At 34.0% G+C, this 23,694-nt stretch overlaps 1 protein-coding gene across 2 annotated transcripts in view; it reads right to left on the bottom strand.

The window, feature by feature from the left end:
- The window catches only part of LOC147917338 (uncharacterized), a 131,618-nt gene that overhangs the window by 95,603 nt on the left and 12,321 nt on the right, over positions 1-23,694 (bottom strand). For both annotated transcript variants that reach the window (XM_087430051.1, XM_087430052.1), the window contains exons 2-3: positions 12,702-12,855; positions 9,995-10,053 (exon numbers count right to left, since the gene is read on the bottom strand). In XM_087430051.1, coding sequence (XP_087286177.1) covers positions 9,997-10,053; positions 12,702-12,855 — 211 coding nt within the window. In that variant the 3' untranslated portion in view covers positions 9,995-9,996. The remainder of the gene's footprint in view (positions 1-9,994; positions 10,054-12,701; positions 12,856-23,694) is intronic.

Raw genomic sequence — 23,694 nt, 5'->3', positions numbered from 1 at the left:
TAGCTTTTAAAATTATTGATCCTTAGATAAAATAAATTGTTTTTATTCTATTTTTATAACATCTGTTTTGAGATATAACGTACATACTATAAAATATACCCCTTTAAAATTATAATTCAGTGGTTTTTATTATAGTTACATAGTTGTGCAACCATCAGCACTATCTAATTTTAGAACATTTGTATCACCCCATTAAACCCCGTATCCATTAGCAGTCACTTCCCTTGCCCTCCCCATCTCGGCCTCTGGCAACCACTAATCTATTTCTGTGTCTGTGCATAAACCTATTCTGGACATTTCATGTAATTGGAATCATACATTATGTGGTATTTTGTGACTGGCTTCTTTAACACAGCACGATGTTTACAAAATTCATCCATGTTGTGGTATGTATCAATACTTCACTCTTTTTTATTGTTGAATAAGATTCCATCATATGGATATACCACGTTAGGCTATCCATTTATCAGTTGATGGACATTTAGTTAGTTTCCACTTTTTGGCTATTATGACTATTACTTCTAGGAACACTGCTGTACACTTTTTTGTGTGGGCATATGTTTCCAATTCTCTTGGGTATATACCTAGGAGTGGAATTGTTGGGTCATGTAAGAACTTTATGTTTAATATTTTGAGAAACTATCAAACTGTTTTCCAAAGTGACTGCACCATTTTACAATCACACCAAGAATATATGAGCATTCCAATTTCTCCACTTCCTCTCCAATGCTTATTATTATTTGTCTTTTTTTTAAGCTATTTTAATGGGTCTGAAGTGATATTTCGCTGTGGTTTTACTTTTCATTTCCTTAATTACTAATGCTGTTAAGCATCTTTTCATGTGCTGATTGACCATTTTCTTATCTTAATTGGATAAATATCTTTTGAAATCTTTTCCCAATTTTAACTGGATTATTTGTCTTTTCACTGATGAGTTGAAAGATTTTTTTTATATATTCTTGATACAAGTCCCTTATCAGATATATGATTTGCAAATGTTTTTTCCCAATCTGTAGGTTGTCCTTTGACTTTTTTGATGGTATTCCCTGAAGCACAAGATTTTTAATTTTAATAAAGTCCAATTTGTCCAATATTCTGTGTGAATGTGTGTGTGTTTGATGTCCTAAGAAATCATTGCCTAAACCAAGGTCACAAAGATTTCCTCCTCTGCTTCCTTCCAGGAGTGTAGTAATTTTCACCTTTATGTTTAGGTCTATGATCCACTTGGAGTTAATTTTAGTATATGGTATGAGGTAGGAATCCAACTTTATTTTTTGCATGTAAATATCCATTTGTCCCTGCATTATTTATTGAAACACTATTCCTTCCCCATTTAATTGTCTTGGCATCATTGTTGAGAATCAATAGACCATAAATATAAAGGTTTATTTCTGGACCCTCAATTATATTCCGCTGATCTATTTATCTATCCCTATGCTAGTACCATAGTGTCTTGAATATTGTGATATTGTAGTAAGTTTTAAAATCAGAAAGCGTATGTCCTTTGACTTTGTTGTTCTTTTTCAAGATTATTTTGGTTGTTGTGTGTCCCTTGTATTTCCACATGAATTTTAGGATCAGCTTGTCAATTGTGCAAAATTGGCATGTGGGATTTTCACAGGAATTGCTTTGAACCTGTAGATCAATTTAGGGAGTTTCACCACCTTAACAATTTAAGTCCTCCAATCCATGAATGTGTGATACCTCTCCATTTACTTAAGTCTCTTTTAGTTTCTTTCAACAATGTTTTGTAATTTTCAATAAAAGTACACTGCTTTTATTAAATTTACTTCTATGTATTTTATTATTTTTTCATGCCTTTGTAAGTGGCTATTAATTATTCTCTTAATCTCATTTTCAGATTGTTCATTGCTAGTGTATAGAAATACAGCTGGTTTTTGTATATTGATTTTGTATCCTGCAACCTTTTTGAACTCATTTTTTAATTATAATAGTATTTTTTGTGAATTCCTTAGGATTTTCTAGAAACAAGATTTTGTCATTCAAGAATAGTGATGGCTTTACTTCTTTGCAATTGGGATCCATTTGTTTTTCTTGTCTAATTGCTGTAGAAAGAACCTCGAGTACAGTATTAAAGAGAAGTGGTGAGAGAGGCCATCTTTGCTTTGTTCCTGATGTTAGGAGGAAAGTATTCAGGCTTCCATCATTAAGTGTGGCGTAACCTGTGAGTTTTTCACAGGTACTCATTATTAGATTGAGGACATTCCCTTGTACTTCTAGTTTGTTGAATCTTTTTTATCATTTCAGTGCATTGGATTTTATCAAATATCTTTTCTGCCTCTATTTATATGATCCTGTGGTTTTGCCTTTTATCCCACTAATAAGGTGTCCAATAGCAGTTGATATTTGGATATTAAATGAACCTTGTATTCTTGGATAGAGCTCACTCAGTCATTGTGTACAATCCTTTGGATATATTGCTGGATTTCATGTGCTAGTATTTTGATGAGGATTTTTTGCATATACCTTCATAATAGATATTGTCTGTAGTTATTCTTTTCTTGTGATGCTTTTTCTGGTTTTGGTATCAGGGTAATATTGGTTTCAGTATTCAAACCTCTTCTATTTTTTGGAAGATTCTGTGAAGTGGTATTAATTCTTCAAATATTTGATAGAATTCATTAATGAAGCCATCTGGGCCTAGACTTTTCATTGTGGTAAGATTATTATTTTTTTTCAATTAGCACCTCAATGTCTTTTCTTTTTATAAGTCTATACAGATTTTCATTTCTTTCTGAGTCACTTTGGTTGTTTGTGTCTTCCTAGGAATTTGTGCATTTCATCTGGATAAATTAATGTTTGGTATAAAGTTGTTAATGTAACCTATTTTATAACCTTTTATAACCCTTATAACCATTTTTATTTCAGTAGAAAGTAGTGATGCCTCCTGTTTTATTCCTGATTTTAATAATTTGAGTCTTATATCTTTTTTTTGTCAGTCTAACTGAAGATTTGTCAATTTCATCCATCTTTTCAAAGAACCAAACTTTGGTTTAGCTTTTTATTTCAATTATTTTGTTATTCTCTATTTTATTTTATTTTTTCTCAAGTTCTCATTATTTGCTTCCTTTTGCTTGCTTTGAGTTTACTTTGATCTTCTTTGGCTAGTTTTATAAGGTGGAAGTTTAGGCTATTTACTTGAAGTCTTTCTTCTTTTTTAGTATAGGTGTTTACAGGTATAAATTTCCCTCTGAACACTACTTTTGTGGCATCTTATAAAGTTATTTATATTGTGTGTTTATTTCCATTCTTCTCAAAATATTATTTAATTTCTCTTGGGATTTTTTCTTTGATAAAGAAGAGTAACCATTTTTAAATGGTTATTTATGAGTATGTTGAATTTTCACAATGTTTTGAATTTTCCAAATTTCATTCTGTTACTGATTTATAATTTTATTCCATTTTGATTAGAGAATATATTTAAGATTTCAATAATTTTAAGTTTATTAATGCTTGTTTTCTTTCTGGCTTCTTTTGCTCAACATTATCTTTGTGAGATTCATGTCTGTAGTTTATTTTCTTTGCTTTATAATGCTCCATAGTATGAATATACCACAAGTAATTATCTATTAAATTGATGAGTAATGGTGAGTAAATTGTTTAGGTTGTTTGCATTATTTTTGCATTTTGTATGCATATTTTGATGCACACCTGCATGCATTTTTGTTGTGTATATAGCTTGGAATAGAGTTACTGGGTTATAGGAATAGATATGTCATGTGTCTGTGTGTGTATATGTGCGAGTGTGTGTGTATTCAAGTTTAGCAGATACTGCCACTGTGTTTTTTCAAAGCAGTTGTGCCAATTTGTTTTCACACAAACAGCATATGAAAGATTTACATGCTCACATCCTCACCAGCAGTGTGTTCTCACTATTTTTAATTTTAGATATTTTGGAGGGTAAACAGGGCAATCTCAGGGTGGCTTTAATTTGCATTTCTCTGGTGGCTAATGAAGTTGAGCACCTTTTTATATGTCTCTTGGGCATTAGGATATCCTCTTTTATAAGTGTCTATTCAAGGGCATTTTTGCCAATATTTTTTCTGATGTTATCTATAATTTTTTAGGAATGTATGTATATTCAGAGTGTGAATATTTTGTCATGTGTACATTATGTATTGCACATATCTTCTAATTAAGGAAGTTTCCTCATATTTTTAGTTTGCTGTTTTTATCTTGATCTGGTGAAGAATTTTAACAAAATACTTTCCTGCATCTTTTGAGATAATTATATGAATTTTCTCATTAATTTCTTAACTCATGTGTTTATTTTCTAGTATAAAACCAATCTTGCATTCCTGAAATAAAACTAAGGGTCTAGAGGTATAATACCTTTAAAATTTCACTAGATTTGATTTTTCTATTATTTTGTTTAGTATTTTGAGATCATTTTCACAAGAGAAATTGGCCCGTAATTTTCTTTCTTATAATATTTTTTTAAGTTTGGTTTTAGAGTCATGCTATTCTCATAGAATGACTTAGAAGATGTTTCTTATTTTTCTATTCTTTCAAAGAGTTTGTTTAAAATTGGTGTGTTTCTTTAACATATTTGGAAAATTTACCATGAAGCAATCTAGGCCTAAGGTTCTCTTTGTGTGTTGTTTTTTATTTGTGAACTCAGTTTATAAATAGCTATAACACTATTCAGGTTATTTATTTGTCAGTCAGTTTTGATAATGCTATGTTTTCAAGTTTATTGGTATATCATTGGTCGTAACGCCCTGTTATTATCATTTTAATGTTTCTAGATCCATGATGATATTCTCTTTTTCATTCTTGATTTTGATCATTGGTTATTTTTCTCTCTATTTTTCCTTTGATCAATATTTCTGGATTTTCCTAATCTTTCCAAATAACCAAATTTTGGCTTTTTAAACTTTTCTCTAATGTTAATATATTTCCTACTTCATTAATCTGATCTTATTTTTATTTCCTTTCCTGTACATTCTGTGGGTTTAATTTGCTCCTCTGTTCCTAACTTTTTGAAATTTATATCAAGATAATTGATCTTTTAGTCTTTGTTTTTTGTGAACATATGCATTTAAGGTTACAAATTTCCCTCTAAGCTGATCTACAGTTTCATACCAAAAGTTAGATATGCTATATATGTATATATGAATTTAATTATTTTATTGAGGTCACATTGGTTTATAACATTGTGCAAATTTCAGGTGTACATTATTATGTTTCAGCTTCTGTATAGACTGCATCACGTTCACCACCAAAAGCCTGGTTTCCATCCATCACCATAAATGTTCCCATTTACCCTTTTTGCTCTCCCTCCACCCACTTCCCCTCTGGTAACCACCAATCTGTTCTTCTCATCTATGTGTTTGCTTGTTTGTTTATCTTGTAGATATGAGTGAAATCATACTGTATTTGTCTTTCTCCATCTAACTTATTTCACTTGGCATAATACCCTCAAGGTCTATCCACGTTGTTGCAAATGGCATGATTTGTCATTTTTTCTGGCTGATTAGTATTCCATTGTATATATATATATACCACATCTTCTTTATCCATTCTTCTGTTGATGGGCACTTGGGTTGCTTCCAAGTCTTGCCTATTGTGAATAACACTGCAACGAACATAAAGGTGCATATATCTTTACGAATTAGAGTTTTCAAGTTCTTTGGATAAATATCCAGAAGCAGAACAGCTGGATCCTATGGTATTTCTATTTTTAATTTTTTAAGAAATCTCCATACTGTTTTCCGTACTGGCTGTACCAGTTTGCTTTCCCACTAGCAGTGTAAGAGGGTTCCCTTTTCTCCACATCCTCTCCAGCACTTGTTATTTCTTGTCTTGTTAATTACAGCCATTCTGAAGGAGTGAGGTGATATCTCATTGTAGTTTTGATTTGCATTTCCCTAATAATTAGTGATATTGAACATCTTTTCATGGCCTGTTGGCTATCTGTATATCTTCTTTGGAAAAATGTCTCTTCATATCCCCTGTCCATTTTTTGATTGGGTTGTTCATTGTTCTGTTGTTGAGTTGTATGAGTTCTTTATGTATTTTGGAAATTAATGCCTTGTCAGATATATGATCTGCAAATATTTTCTCCCAGTTGGTGGGTTGTCTTTTCATTTTGTTGATGGTTTCCTTTGCCATGAAGAAGATTTTTAGTTTGATGTAGTCCCATTTGTTTATTTTTTCTTTTGTTACCCTTGCCTGAGGTGACGTGGTATTCAAAAAAATACAAAGACCAGTGTCAAAGAGTACGTTGCCTATGTTTTCTCAGGAGTTTTATGGTTTCAAGTCTTACGTTTAAGACTTTAATCCATTTTGAGTTAATTTTTGTGTATGGTGTAAGATATGGTCTACTTTCATTCTTTTGCGTATGGCTGTCCAATTTTCCCAACACCATTTATTGAAGAGAGTTTCCTTTCTCCACTGTATGTTCTTGGTTCCTTTGTTGAAGATTAGCTATCTGTAGATGTGTGTTTTTATTTCTGGGCTCTCAGTTCTGTTCCATTGATCTGTGTGTCTGTTTTTCTCTGAGTGCTATGCTGTTTTGATTACCTTAGCTTTGTAGTATATTTTGAAATCAGGGAGTGTGATACCTCCAGCTTTGTTCTTTTTTCTCAGGATTACTTTGGCTATTTGGGGTCTTTTGCTGTTCCATATAAATTTTAGGATTCTTTGTTCTGTTTCTGTGAAGAATATCTTTGGGATTCTGATTGGGATTGCATTGAATCTGTAGATTGCTTTAGATAATATGGACATTTTAACTCTGTTTATTCTTCCAATCCATGAGCTTAGAATATTTTTCCATTTATTTATGTCTTCTTCAATTTCTTTCAACAATATCTTGCAGTTTTCAGTGTATAGGTCTTTCACCTCCTTGGTTAAATTCTTTCCTCAATATTTTATTCTTTATGTTGTGATTGTAAATGGGATTGTATTCTTAATTTCTCTTTCTGCTAGTGCATTATTAGTATATAGAAATGTAACTGATTTCACTATGTTGATTTTGCACCCTCCAACTTTACTGTATTTGTTAATTATGTCTGATAGTTCTTTGGTGGATTCTTTAGGGTTTTCTATTTATAGAATCATGTCATTTGCAAATTACTTCTTCCTTTCCAATTTGGATGCTTTTTCTTTCTTTTTCTTGCCTAATTGCTCTGGCTGAAACTTCTAACACTATATTGAATAAGAGTGGCGAGAGTGGGTATCCTTGTTTTGTTCCTGTTCTCAGAGAAATGGCTTTTAGTTTTTCATCACTGAGTATGATGTTGGCTATGGGTTTGTTATATATGGCTTTTATTACCATGCGGTGCTTTCCTTCTATACCCATTTTATGGAGAGTTTTTATCATAAATGGATGTTGGATCTTGTCAAATGCTTTCTCTTAGTTTATGGAGACAATCGTGATTTTTATTCTTCATTTTGTTAATGTGGTGTATCACATTGATTGATTTGTGGATGTTGAACCATCCCTGGTATAAATCCCACTTGATCATTGTGTATGATCTTTTTGTGTATGATCGTTGTGTATGATCTTTTTAATGTATTATTGTATTTGATTTGCTAATATTTTGTTGACGATTTTGCATCTATGTTCATCAGCGATATTGACTTGTAATTTTCCTTTTTTGTGTTGTCCTTGTCTAGTTTTGGTATCAAGGTAATGTTGGCCAGATATTCAATATTTTTAATTCAGTTCAAAATATTTTATAATTTCCACTGTGATTACTAGTTAGTTTCATGTGTTATTTGGAAGTGCATTGCTTGATTTCTAAACATTTGTTGATTTTTTCAGCTAGGTTTAAAAAAATTGATTTTTAACTTGTTATCGTTATCTTCTAAGCAAGTATGTGTGTATGATTTAAATACTTTGATATTTATTGAGACTAGTTTTATGGCCCAGCATATGTTAAATTTTTATATATATCCCTTGTACATTTGAAAACAAAGTACATTCTTAGTTATTTGAAACAGAGTTTTATAGATAAGGTCAAGTTTGTTATTCCTTTTGTTAAAATCTTATATGTCTCTACTGATTCTGTGTCTTTTTGTTTTAATAGTTACAAAAATTGAAATTTTAAAATTTTCAACAATCATTTTGGAGTGGTCTGCTTCTCCTTTTTGTTTTGCCAATTTTTTCTTTATATATTTTGAGGTTATTTCATTAGTTGTAAAAAATTTAAGACTGTTATATATTTCTGTGAGTTGATCCTTTATCGTTATTAAAAAATATATTCTTCCTCTTTAATAAAATTTCTTTATTGTTGAGAGAAATTTTGAGAAAATAGTTGCAAGTCATATATCTGATAAACATATCAGAAGATATAAAGAACTTTCAAAACCTAAAAATATACAAACCCATTGAGAAGGACAAGAAATTTGAATATACACTCCCTTATTTAATTTTTGTGGTAAAAGATGCATGACATAAAACTTAACCATTTTAACTCTTTTTCTTTTTTGTTTTTCTTCTTTTTGTGAGGAAGATCAGCCCTGTGCTAACATCTGCCAATCCTCCTCTTTTTGCTAAGGAAGACTGGCCCTGGGCTAACATCCCTGCCCATCTTCCTCCACTTTATGTGCGATGCCACCACAGCACGGCCTGACAAGCGGTGTGTAAGTGCGAGCCTGGGATCCGAACCCCAGGCTGTCAGCAGCAGAGCACGCATGCACACTTAACCGCTACGCCACGGGGCCAGCCCATTTAACTCTTTTGAGTATGCAATTCAGTAGCACTAAGTACTTTGACATTGTTGTGTAACCATCACCACTATACATTTCCAGAACTTTTCTATCAACACAAACTGAAACTCTGTGCCCATTAAACCAATATCCCTTTTATTTTTAAAGGATGCCATGATAAACATTTACTTTTGTTGTTTAAATCTAGGACTCTATAGCTGCATCTACAGACCTTTTTTTGTCAAACTCAAATTATGATTAGATTTCCTTAAAGATAATTTCCAGATCTTCACAATTCACTGAAATAGTTTTTATCACCCTTTCTAAATATGTGCAAACTTAAAACAAGGGATAAACTAATTTGGTTATAACCATAAAGCCAAAAAATTATAAATTAAAATAAAAATAACTATAAAACCAATACAATTCAAATCAAACCATTAACTTAAATAAATTTAACATTGTTAATTCAAATAATTACAAATTTAATATGATACTGACGACTATGAAACAAATTATTTGGAGGAAGATAATCCCAGATTACCAAAATATGGTATAAAGACTCCATTCTCAACTTTAACAACTATGAATGTATGCTTCACTTGGCTTTGCTTAGAGCAATATTTCTAAAGCTTAGCAGCATACCAAACTAAAGTGGGGAGCTTTCAAAAAGTCTAGTGACTGGACCTCACCCCCAAAGGTTCTGTGTAATTGCTCTGGGATGTGGCCTGAGTATTGCAATGTCTTAAACCCCCACAGGTGAACCCCTAATGTCAGTCAAGTTGTCCAGCCGGGGTTAGGACCTGTGGGCTTACATGAATACATTGTTTATATGTTAACTCTATTATTTTCTCACTAGACTTTAATTAAGGTCAGATTGCTTGGAACTAACAGTCGAGTAAATCAGATATAATACAGAACTGAGCATTTCATGGCAGAACTGGTATACAAATAATCGAAAATGTGCTTATACTAATTATTTTTTAAAATTTTTCATCAAATGTAAAACACAAGAAAAATTTTTTGAAGAGAAATTATCTATCTCCAAGAATATGTCTGAGGACAAATAAAGGTCTACAACTTCTCATTTGAACAGTGTCTTATAATTACTTAGCCTTATGTAAGAATGAAATACAACCTCATTGGTTTTCAACCATGGCTACATACATTAAAATTATCTGATAAGTTTTATTTTGTTTTGTTTTATTATTATTATTTTTATTGAGTGGTAATTGACATTGTTTTGTTTTTTAAAACCTGTCCCATGTCCCACCTGAGAGGAACTCTATCCCTGGAAATGAGAGGAAAACATCAGTACCTTTACAAGCTTTCCAGGTGATTCTTGTGTGCAGCAGTACTGAGAATCATTGGAACAGTCTATGATTTGCAAAATACAGAAACCAAATTAGAAATTTTAAGAAAAATGTAAACACAGTTCTTTTCCTTTATATAATTTTTAAATAAATTGCAAAGAAAATCTAACTTTTATAAGCATAAGAAAATATAAATGCACTTTCATATTTAAATATTATTCATATTTGTTTTAAAATCAAAGAAACTAGAAGTTGGTAACTACATTTCACTTATCCAGTACTGTCTTCTTAGCATGGGGCAAAGTTGACTAGAATCCTATTTAAAAGATTCTTTTTTTTAGGAGACAGAAATGGCAAAAAGATTGACAAATTATAAAAGATAAGAAGATTTCTATAGAGTTAAAATGTGATGCAATGAAGTGGAAAGAAAATAACAATGTGCATTGTAAGGTTTTGAATAAAGTGATCTGCAAATTACCTAGAAAGTTCAGAAGAAAGAATGGGATAATTTTAGTGACATTTTATTCAGTAGCTATTTCCTGCAGTATTCTTAGTAACAACTTCACATATTCTATAGATACATGACTGGGGAAAGATAATGTCAAAATGTCCATAAATATGTGAGGAATTCTGATTTAATTTTATGAAGGCTTTGAGTAAAATCACATTGAAAAATTTACCTGTTCTTGTTTGAAGTCTAAGACATCTGGCATTGCATCTGAAATTTTTTGTACAAAGGAATTTTTCTTTTTTTTTGCAGAAAACATTATATATCTCTAATACTGATGAGCTCTTTCATTCCATAACACGTATTTATTACCTATTATGTGTCAGGCCCTGTGCTAGGAGCTGTGGAGTTACAAGGGTGGGTAAAATTTATTAACCTTTATGGTATTTTGGGGGGCAATGGACAAATCAGCCAGCAATTACAATTTAATGTACTATAAATACTATTATTACTGTTAATAATAATAGCAGCTAACAGCAAAGAGCAGTTGCTATATGCCAGACTCTGTTCTAAGCATTTTGCATGTATTAACTCAGCTAATAATAGAACACAAGCTGCTCCTGTAATGCAATGAGTGCATAGCTATCTAATCTCTGTGATACCCAAGAAGCCTTCCTGGAGAAGGTGGTGAGTGAGCTAAGTCTTAAAGCATAGATAAGGCCCAATCAAGCAAAGAAGCACTGGAGAGAAAGTCTAAATAGAAAGAATAGCATTTGCAATTGTGTGGATGCACAAGACAGCCCGAGTTGTTCATTGAACTACAAATAATTTTTTATATTTGGAGCATTGGGTACGTGGAAGATTGGTAGGAGGGGAGGATGGAAAAATTCAAGAATCATATCATGAGGAACATATATATCATGCTGATGAGGTTGGGCTCTCCAGAAAGTGAAGGGAAGATGTTGAACAATTTTAAGCATGGCAATAACGTAGTCAGAATATAGTACTTTAGAATGAGTAGTGTGGTGGTCATTCTGGTTAGTGTGGAGAATGGATTAGGAGGGAAAATGTTGGAGTCAGGGAGTTAAGAGACTATTGCAATAGTCAAGGCAGGAGATGATAGTCTGGGCTTAAAGCACTGGGGAGTGAATGGAGGAGGATGATAAAGTTGATGGCTGTAAATAGGTAAAATAGGTAGGAAACGGTAATCAATTTTGTGATGAAGGAATATGATAATTTTATGTGTCAGCCTGGCTTGGCCGAGGTGCCCAGATATTTGGTCAAACATTATTCTACATATTTCTGTGAAGGCATGTTTTAGATGAGATTAACATTTAAATCTATAGACTTGGAGTAAAGCAGATTATTCTCCATAATGTGGGTGAACCTCATTCAACCAGTTGAAGGCCTTAATAGACTGATTTCCCCAGAAGAAGAGGGAATTTTGCCAGCAGAAGGCTTTTGGACTTGAGTTGCAACCCTTTGCTGGGTCTCCAGCCTGCTGGCTCAACCTGCGTATTTTGGATTTCCCAAGACCCCACAATTACGTGACCCACTTCCTTAAAATAAATTTCTTTATGTATTATACATCTTGTTTGTTCTGTTTCTCTGGAGAACCCTGACTAATACATAGGGAAGGTGAAAAGGAAGAGTCTAGGATTATTCCTGCATTGGATGGTTGGTGGAGCCATTCACAGACATTGGAAACACAGAAGGAGAGATGACTTAGGAGGATATAAAGAATTCAATTCAGACATGTTTAATACGAGGTACCTTAATATGAAGGCAGATACAAATGGAGAGGATCAGTAGATACTTTTATGAGGCTGAAAGTCAAGCAAGAAGTCTGGGCTAGATATTTCACTGTGGGCGGAGGGGTCCTCTGTAGTTGAAAAAACCAGCTTCAGGAAAACAACAGCAGCAATGACATAAAGACATAAAGCAAGAATAGAAGTCAGGGACAAGAGGACGAGAAGACTGACAGGAAACTTTTAGAGCAGAAAAAAAGCCAGGACAGAGTGGTATCACAGAAGTGAAGAGAAGAGAGAATTTTAAGAAAGGATGAGTCAAGTGCTTTTGAACCATATAATTTTGAAATTAGGAGGAAATCAGTGACCTTAGGAAGAAGTTTTCTAGAGCTATAAACTTAAGATTAGAAAAAGCCAAATAGCACTTATTTCAATATTTTTCAGAAAAGCAAATCATATTTTTAGCCACCACACAACCATATTTGTAATGAAATTAGGAGACAAAATTTCATTTACCATACTTATATAGATTTGATCTGTAGAACAACTCTGAGGCTGAGAGAGTTCAGGAAACTTGCCAACCTTCCCCTTGGCAAGCGGCTGATCCAGAATTTGAACTTGGATGTCTGTGTTCAATAAGGGGGTCACAGTAATACATTGTCTTCCAGAACTGTAAAAGCAAGACAAGAACTGATAAATAACAACAGCTGAAAAGGGGGAGAGGAAGGGGTAGAGGAAAAGAGACAAAGGGAAAAAAAGAGAAAAACTTGTACTTATTTACAGGAGAAGAAAAAATATGGGACCTATTAGACTGGAGGAGAAAGAGGTTTATAGTTGGCAACATCTGAAGACGAGGACAGAAGGATTCCATAACGGTTGGCGTTAGAGAACATATTTTTCAAAATTTAACAACATAGAACATACACCAATCAATTATCTTTTGAAAATATATAAATCATTTGTTCGACAGAATGGATGCTTTTTTACTTATTAATATTCAGAACACAGAGTAATAAATTGAAAGTAACATCTTAAGAGTACACAAATTTTGATATAAAAGGACTGTATGAGACCAAATAATTGATGCCAAAACAACCTTCTAATTCTATTTTCCTAGGGAAAAATATTGTTTGTGAGCTACTTATAATGGAAAAAAGTGTATTTATAATATTCGAAATATCACTCCAGAACTAGCACCTTATCTTAATGCTTACTTTACATACTACCTAATTTTGAAATGTTATCACATATTTTTTTTTAAATAGCTGGATCAATGAGAATTTCAGGGAAATACCTCAACAACAGTCACCCTACCCTCTAATACACAGTTCTTGATAATCTCTTTGTCTTATTTTCTTCTGTTCCTATAAGTGGAAATAGATTTTGACTTTTTATAAATTATTTTATCTTTGCTGACTGGTAAAGTTTATTGCCTCATTCAGATAAAATGATTGCTTTAGGTAATTTCACCTCATAAATCTTCTTATCATTGAGTTTTAAGAATTATTTTGGGGGGCCTGCCCTGTGGCACAGCAGTTAAGTGTGCACGCTCCGCCTCAGTGGCCAGGGGCTCACAGGTTCCGATCCCAGGTGCACACCAATGCACCACTTGTCAAGCCATGCTGTGGCGGTGTCCCATATAAAGTAGAGGAAGATGAGCATGGATGTTAGCCCAGGGTCAATCGTCCTCAGCAAAAAAAGAGGAAGATTGGCATCGGATGTTAGCTCAGGGCTGATCTTCCTCGCCAAAAAAAAAAAAAAAAAAGAATTATTTTGGAAAAGAATAGACTATCTTAATGGAAGTATTTTATTCATTGTTCCTTTAAGAAACCTTTGGAATGTATGAGGGATGAATACACAGATTTCTTGGTCTGTATTTTCCCACTCCCTTCTCCATGTCATATACCCTCAGAATTGCTCAGAATATATAGCAACATATTAACTCCTGTGTGCCAACCTCAGTCCATTTTGCTAACATAATCACCTAGTGGTTGTGTGCATCATTTCATTTTACTTTTAGAGAATTAGTATAAGTTCTCCAGTTTTAAAAAAATATTATCTTATATCTTAGATATTAACCTACTTATATGTAAATATAATTGAATGAATTTGTAAACTCTCTTTTGCTACTCAGGTTGTTTTTAATTATTTATAATTCTTATTATTTTACTTTACTAAATAAATGATATGTTATAGCTATGTTTAAGCCTAACTTCCATTAGTAATTTTAATTTTATATCTATTGCAGCATTCTTAGACCTTTCCACACTTGCTGAATAGTTAGTTAAGCAATCCAGAAAGGAGGGAGAGAAAACATGAACGCGTGAACTTTAACTAAACTTTTAAAATGATATTTTATATTACCTGGATGTTGTCCTATATAATTAAATATTTTAGCCAAGATTCAAAGTATTTCTCAGAGCAAATTTATTTTTCCAAAATTCTCATAAAGTCATTCCAATAATTTAGTCCTTTCAAAGAAACAAGTTTTTATTTCCTTTTTTGAAAGTCATTTAGATTGTGTGTATGTGTATGTGTGCATGTGTAATTTAAATTATGTTATATAGATTTTATAACCTCTATATGAGTACGAATATATTTGCAAATGTAGATAAACTTTTCTCAATATATATCTGTACAAATTAGCACAAATTAGCTTAAATTTGACAAAGTAAACTCTGAATATTTGTTTTTGTAATTATACCTCAATCTGTGCACAACATTTACTGATATACAAAAATTATAGGTTTCTAGGTTCTGGGAGTGGATCACTGATTACACACAAGATGGAAAAACGAGTGAAAGTAATTTATTTTACAGATAATTGTGAAATAAGTTTTTCAACAAGCACTGTTTTTCTTTAAAATTGCTATATAATGTGGTAGATTTAGTAATTTATTACTTTGTTTTGATAACAACGAACATTTTCAATATAAACACTTCAGAAAATCATCCTTGTTGGAGTAAACAGACACTGCATTTTATTTTCAAATAGCTCTCTCTGTGCCAACAAGAAAGACCACAGGCATTACACACCATTTCCTAGCGTTACAAATTTTAAAGTAAAATTTCTTCTCTCAGGCCTATGCAGAAAACATGGAACTTTCTTTTAACATAAGAATCCTATGCCTAGTTCTTTATGTCTCAAATCCCCAGGTGTTTTACGACAAAGCTCTTCAAAGGTTCTTAGTTGTCCAACTTCTGTCAATTCCCTCTTAGTATCTTAAACTCATGCTACCTGGATTTTTTCTCACAGAAATCCCAAATACCTGAATATCTTCTTCTCTTTGAATGTTTCATAACCATTGTTATGGTAAATCCAGATTTACTTTGCTTAATGTATTTATCCATCCATAAAATTCTTCCAAAGATTGAGTTCTAAAAGCAGTCTTATTTTTCTTCTTCACTGACTCATACTTTAAGCAACTTACATCTTACTCATGGCTTGAAGGGAATGCTCTTAGTCTGCTACTTTGCTTTTTTCTTAGAGGGAAAGAAATGTTTCTCATTTTCTAAATTCTTAATTTCAATTAAAGTATTTTGGGGGGGGATTTCTTTACACTGACCACTGCTTTCTATATGCTTCAGGGTTTCACAGAAAGCCATGGGAGCTAGGAGACTCCAATGTACACGTTGTCACCTGGCTAATGGGTTAGAATTTTTTTACAAGATTAATTTTAGAGGAAATGTTAATCTATTGAGCTTTATTAAATTTTTAAACACAATTTGATACTTGCAAATAAAATTTGAAACGAATGTAACTTGTAGGAAATCTTTATGTTAATCTTTTGTGGGTCTTCAAAAAGTTGTGCTATTAAATTTCAGAAAATAAAATTTAATAAAACCACACCAGAAGGAGCAAACAATGCTATTAGAATGCCTCTAGAGGGCAGTATTCAATTATTTGAGGCTATAACTTAGACTTTTCTTGTGCAATTCACTCCATAGTTGAAGAGGTGACAGTGCAAATGGAAGAGGGTAGTGTTCTTTTTGTAATCTTATTCATGGATACATGAATGTGTAAATCCAAGTCCTCACACTTGAATCAACAAAAGCTGTGGGGAGATGATTTTTTAACTGAGCCTCTTATCTGCACTTCAGAGAAAGAGCTTCCCTTTTCCCAGTAGGGTCTATGCGTGTCATTGGCACACTCAAAATATGTGAAGCTTACAATGTGAAAATAAGGGTGCTTGTCTTCCAATAAGCATTTTTTTCCACGCAAGCCCTTATAGAACCACAGTTTTTGTCAGATCACAGTATTTTCACATATGTAGTTTGAATTATAGAGTTAAGAAAATAAAACAGATTTAAATAAATTAATAATTATTTTAATAAACGTTTCAAAATTGTATCAGATGCAAGTATAATTTTTATACTATGAGGATTCTCTCTCTCTCTGTATATATATATTCAATAAATATTTATATACATATTCAAGAAATATTTACTTACCTATTCAAGCTAATATTTACTGCCTATTTAAAAAGTCACTACATATATATACAGAGAGAGAGAGAGAAAGAGAGAGATCTAGATATCTAGATATAGATATATAACATTCCAAGTTATTTCTTAATGCTCCTACGAATGAAAAAAACCAAGTAAATATAAAGGATAATGAAATCCTTACTAGCTGCTGTCACTTAACTTCAGCCTTTTTCACAGAGAATCTGTGCCCCATCCCTGAAGCTCAGGAGATATTCCTGAGACCAGGGTGAATTATTTGGCCTGCTCAAGCAGAGAACTATAATGTACAGTTTCTCATTTCAGTTCTCTTCTTTGTACATGTATCTTTCCGAAGTTATAAAGTTAATTTGATTTTTCCTGAATAATCACGTCACACCCTGAGGTGATGAAAGAAGATTCGAGGCCCCAGCTGCTTTCCTGTACTCAAAACTGGTTGAAAGCGTGAAGGTTTATTCGTCTTGTTGTTGACATAAAAGGTAAGATCAGCATGACTGTTTTCCTTGTGTTTTTGGCATTCGCTTTGGGAGTGTAGAATATATTTTCTTTTATAGAATATGCTTCCAAACCGAATACAGAATCTCAGGGATGGTTTTGCATGTCTTCCAATATTTTTTGTGGAGGAAATATTAAACATGCCCTTTAAATTTGTAGAAGTCATGTTTAATTTAAAATTAAGTACATAAGGAAATGTAGATGTGGGTAAAAAAAAACTAAAGATAATTTATATAGCTCATATTTCTTGTAGAGTATTGTAAATATTTTATGAAATCCTTACAGTATCTATGTGAAAGGTACAAAGTATTGTTCCTGCTTTAGAAATGGAAGCATTGAATTTTAGAGTCAAAAGTGACTTCAATAAGGTTACACGTAGATCAACATTGGCATAGGCAAGAAAAAAAGTTTTCTGATTCTTGTCTAAAATTTCTTATTACAAAGAAATCCTTTCCACATCAGAAAACATACATCTTCTAAAAACAAAGGGGCAGCAAAATCCATTTGCTTCCAACTTTCTCTAAGCATCAGGACCTCCTTAGAAGGCTGATCTGTAGTCTCTCCTCCAGCACCACACACCCCTTCTCTGTCCGTCTGGTTGCCCAGTGGTGCAGACGCATTGAACTAAAGATGTCGTTCCTGCTCTTAAATCCAAAACAGTAATGAATGGATAGTTTTGCCGCAGAATAATCTATACATCTACTGTGGACACATGAGACTAATAAATAAACTTACGGCTCTTCTGCTATTTTTAATACACATGAGCATTCCAGGAATGTCCCTGTTTTAGAACATATATTAAAATCTCCCACCAGCTCTCATGGCATAGAGGATAACATAATGCACATTGGTTCACATCTAGTAGGAACGATCTTGGCCTCATAAGTGGTTCTGCTCATTGCACACCGCTGTGCACAGTCTAGTTTGTGAAACCCTTAGAGGTGGCATGGCTCATGGAATGCACTGAGTTCCAGCAATAACTCCGTTCTTTGAGTTAGCAGGCCAAAATCATTGTCTCATTTACTGAATGATCTCCTAACGCGTGTCTCAACTTCCAGGTTATGTATCTCTACTCTAATACATCCCACTTTCTGCCACTGTTGCTCATCAAATTGTATTCAAACTAAACATCCAAACCTCCCTATAAACTTGCCCAATTTTACTTACCTATGCAAGTAAATTTCCTTCTCCCCTGCAATTTCTACACTCTACACTAACTGGGTCATATATATACCCAAACTTTCATCACTCTTTATTCAACCCAACTCACACTTTCGAGTTCTGTTCCCTGTGTATCAACGGCCTCTTGAGTGTCAGTACTTGGATGCCCCATAGACAAGAAAAACTCACCTTATCCAGAGTATAATTCACCATCTCCACACACAAACATGTTTTCTTCCTGTGCTTCCAATCCCAGGGAAGAGCATCACAGTTCACTAGGTTGCTCAAACCTGAAATGCCACTTCCCTCATCTATAACTTCTGATTATTCCTGAAGTCTTAAATATGTCTTGAATCCATACACTTTTCTCCTCCTTTTGAGTCTAGACCACCATCATCTCTTTATGGTGGCATTTCATCTGGCATTTCTCACGATGTAACAAAAGTGGTTAAAACAATCAATTCTTTACTTAATATTATTAAATGACTCCTTTTAGCTTTCAGGATAAGTCCATATCCTTAACATGGCCTATAAGACACTGTATTTTCTGGACTTTGCTTACTGATCTGACCACAATCCAGGCTCTAGCAAGACTGGCACCAATGTTGAAAAATTATGTTATTTATTTAGCAATATTTTATAGGAAAAAATTTCCACCGTCATTTTTAAGTGTGAGGGAAATTAGTGGCTCTGAATTGTGGTAATCAAGTACGCTCAGTTTGTCAAACACACTTGCCTTATCTTATGTTTCCACACATTTGGTCAGACTCTTACGTCCGTGTGGATCACTTATGCTGAGCACACCCTCATTCCCAGACACCCTGCTGGGTGACTCTGAAACATTAGGTTTCAGCTTAGATATCAATTCTTATAGAATGCCTACCTTATAAGATAGGTATCTAGGGTCCTACCTATGTGCACTTGCAGCGTCCTACATTTCCTTCCTCACGTTGTCATATCATATTTTCTGCTTTCTTAGTGATAGTCCACTAGACAGTAAGCTCCTTCAGGGCAGGGATCCTGTCTCCGCTTTTCACTCTTGTGTCCCCAGTTCTGGACACAATGCTTGGAGTCATTAGGTCCTCAATTAACATTAGGTAAGTGAACAAATGTAACAAATATATCTTATTGTTCTAAGCTTTATGCTATGTCATTTCCTTATTGAGAAAGCCCATACTTTTGTTCATATTTCTTGTATTAAATATTTTTATATTTTGAAATAATCTCACATCTATAGAAAAGTTGCAAGAGAGTATGAAGAATATTTTTTTCTAAACTATCCGAGGCTGAGTTGCCAACTTGATGCCTCATGCCCCCTAATGCTTTAACATGTATTTTCTAAAAGCAAGGACATTCTCCTACATATGCACAAGGAAACCTTGGAAATCATGAAATAGCAATACGTTACTACTCTCTGATTTTCAAACTGCTTTAAATTTTTGCTAAATGTAGCGATGTGTCCTGACCCATACGTGGAAATGATAGATGTGATAGTGGGAAGGAACGCAGGTGTCTGTTAACATCACTGGGCAGCTGAATTCACTCATGGAGTTGCCCTAACTCAGGAGTTCTTCCGATGTCCAGATACATTTCTACGTTGTTTGAGCTGCTTTTCTGTTACTTGCAAATAAAGGCGGCCTAATTGTTTAACGATATTTAAACAGTTGTTTGCTATTATTTCATGAATGTTGGTTTTCTATTTCCTTTCAAAATTTAAAATCCTGAAAACATAGGGCTCATAATTCAGAATCATTTTATACTTCCCAGCATCAGGAACAGTGTTTAGCACGTGATAAATAGTCAATAAATATCTATTCATTGATTATGTTCTTCCTAAAAACCTTATTAGAGTTATTAATCTTTGTCTTTAAGTTTAAAAGACAAATGTTTTATTTACTTCCATTATCATTAATTACTTAGAAACAAGATTATCAAACCACATAATTTTAAGAGCAGAAATTCATTTGTGAGATGGCTTTATTGCAAATTTTCCTTTCTTTTCCTTTATTGTAAGAGCATAGAGTGTGTAGATTTGAAAAAGAACCTTATAGATGATCTAGCTCAACTCCCTTTGATAGACTTAGATTCCCATGATGTGGAAATGAATGATGGGTCTAGTAGACTTTCACCAATCTATAGTGTGCCTTTCAAAATAGTCCTGTATACGTGTGAATTATTTGCAAAACATGTAGGCTTGACTACATCATACTCTTTCGCCTCCTTCTTTGGATCAAGTCCCAAAGGTTATCTGAGAAATATCTACATCTATTTACCGTTTTGACTCAACTTTCTTTAAAATTCTTTGCTTCCATTACTATGCTACCATACCCTATAGTGTAATGCATTATCTAGCAAGGTCTCTTATCTTTTTCCCACATGCAGTCATGTTGCTCCCACCATACGGTCTGTTGTCTATGAGATATCAGAGGCAGAATATTGTAGTTGTTAAGGACGTGGGCTCTTGAACCACACTGCCTGAGGTAGAAACCCTGCCTCTCCACTTGCTGGCCGTGGGAACTTGGGGAATTTCAATTAATCTCTCAGAGCCCTTGTTTCCTCACATGCAAGATAAGGAGAAGAGTAGTACTGGCTTTCTAGGATGTTTGTAAGGATTAAACTATTTCATATACGTAAAGCTCAAGGGACATCATAAGCACTCAATGAATTTATATATTGTTTATATTATAATGACTGATACAAATTGTCAGTTTACAAACAAAACAAAACAAAAGAACATCCTTAAAATACTGTGTGTAAAGAAAGTTGTGTGTCATTATTTCTGAACCATCTATGCTCTGATATGCTGTGCTCTATTCTAATAAATATGTATTCTTCTTATGCATGTTTTTAATTTATAAATTCTCTGTAATTTCTTAAGACATTTTTAAACAAAATGCATCTATTTTTGTATTCAATATATTTCCAAAATCCTTAAGGGCAAGTTGCGTTTTTGAGTTACACAAAACAAAGTCAATAGTAAAAGTGCTGTATAACTTTGAACTTTTAAATGTTTAATGACCTTCATGATAAAGTACTAAATGTAATTCTAGAAAAAACATATAGACAACATGTAGTGATTGATAGAAGATGGGATAAATCTACTTTTTACTGATTTTCTTAAAATTATGTTTAATTTCACAACTGGTTCAAATGGCAGCTGCTTCTTAAAGCAGGTCAGGTGCCCCTCACGTAACTGAGAGCAGTTGATATGTAGTGAATAGTTGAGCAACGAAGAACTGGTCATGGGGTCAAAGTGAAAATATCGAATAAGGTTACGGCTCTGGCAGGATTAAAAGATGAAATAACGATAAAGTTAGTAATGATGTTTTACAGTTTCCAAAGCGCCTCACGTACACTATTACTGTTGATACGTTACAGGGAAGAATTTCCTAATCACTCAGTTCCTACCCTGGCTTTGTTCCATTTTGGACTATTGAAAGGACACATTTGTTTCTTTTCTGATATTTTATTTTTACTTCTCCTTACTTCAAATGTATACTTATGTATGCGTTTAAAAATAATTTTGTATCTTTTATATTATACAATTCTGAATAACTGAAAGAAATTCTCTCAGTCTATGTAATTTCCATACAGAAATTCCACATCACGTGCTGAGATGCTTGGGTATGTGAGGAAGTGTTGGTGAGTGGTCTGTAACCAGGAGCCGCTACAATGCATCTGAATCCCCTGATGGGCTAGTTTCGTGAGTTAAGAAGTGGGGTGGTAGGGACAGAGAGAAGAGAAAGGAGGAAGAAGAGCATATATTCCTTGCTCACCTTTTTCTCCAACAGACAACTCAATCCTTTTGTGTTAACAAGCTCTTGTGGGAATATAAGTAACCAATGGGAAGGCCAGAACTATGGAGCATTCATTTTTTATCCTTTGTCTAAATCATCTCAACAGCTAGTAGAGACTGAGGATTATGTTACTGTATGAGAGCAAGGGAAAAAACCTGGTATGTAGGAACAATAGAGAAAAAGAGGAAAATGAAAAGTGAACCGTTGCCAGAGCTGGTTGGCACCTATTACTAGAAGAACCGTTCGCTTATAGATTCCTTGCTAACTCCTCCTTCTTCATCTTTCTTTCCCTGTTGGTAACACAGGGTTTCCTTTGTCCTTGGGCTTTCCAGAAGACACCTCTGGTGAATGTGAAGATTCTTCTTTATTTAACATCAAGCCTTCACTGGGATGCATGTTAGGGGAGGGGTGTTTCTCAAAGTGGTCAGAGAGTGGCTACCACCTGTTTCCCAACTAGCTTTTCCTTCAAATCAAACTGTGGTTAACCCTGATAGGTGTATATGGCAGAGTCACAAAAAAATAGGAGGCCAAGATTTGCTCATCACCTAATTCGTTCTCTGGTACCAAAAAGGCAGGTAGGGGTCATAGAGTTAGGCCTTTTATGTGCAATATGTCCCCTTCAGATCTTCATCAGTGCTTCTCAAATCTCCATGCCCCTTTACCCTGCCTCTACACACACACACACACACACACACACCATTCTTCTCTAAGACCCTTTCTAATCTCTAATTTTGCCAGTGCCTCCTTGCATTAGAAATATGCCTGTGTATCTTGAGATCTCCATTGCCATAGGCTTCAGTCACAGGCTTTTTTTCCTCTTTTTTATCAACTCTTGTTCTGTCAGGTTAAGATACAGAGTGGACAGTCTAACAGCAGCTCCGGTAAATTTCTGCAAGAATTTCTTAAAAGCAAGAACACTTTCATAGTAATCAACATAGTCTGGTCTCATGAAGAAAGCACATCCCTTCTGTTAATGTGACTTGGACGCTGCTCCTTGACAATGACAACTCAACATTATTTCACTATAGATATTTTACTAATTACTAAGCTGGCTTCTTAAATAGGCTGCCATATAAACTGAGAAGAACTTTGAGCCATTCAGAATAGGTGGTATCAGCTGCTTCAAATAGAATCTGACTCCCAACTTTATCTCCCAAGAATAATGAATCACTTTCAATTCATTCCATTACACATGATGGGGAGGGGGCAACATAGCTTTCTTTCTTTTTTTTTTTTTTTGTGAGGAAGATCAGCCCTGAGCTAACATCCGTGCTAATCCTCCTCTTTTTGCTGAGGAAGACTGGCTCTGAGCTAACATCTGTTGCCAATCCTCCTCGTTTTTTTTCCCCAAAGCCCCAGTAGATAGTTGTATGTCATAGTTGCACATCCTTCTAGTTGCTGTATGTGGGATGTGGCCTCAGCATGGCCGGAGAAGCGATGTGTCAGTGCACGCCCAGGATCTGAACCTGGGCCACCAGTAGCGGAGCGCGCGCACTTAACCGCTAAGCCACGGGGCCAGCCCTAGCTTTCTTAAAGAATAGTCTGAAGGTTGACTTAGTCTCCTCAAGTTAACTTTCCTGATAATTTGAAAG

Source organism: Ceratotherium simum, chromosome 4 (genome assembly GCF_057802395.1).
Source record: "Ceratotherium simum simum isolate JZ-2026a chromosome 4, ASM5780239v1, whole genome shotgun sequence".
NCBI classification, from domain to species: domain Eukaryota; kingdom Metazoa; phylum Chordata; class Mammalia; order Perissodactyla; family Rhinocerotidae; genus Ceratotherium; species Ceratotherium simum.
The sequence above is the reverse complement of the archived record's forward strand: the minus strand, read 5'-3'. Positions and strand labels throughout refer to the sequence as shown.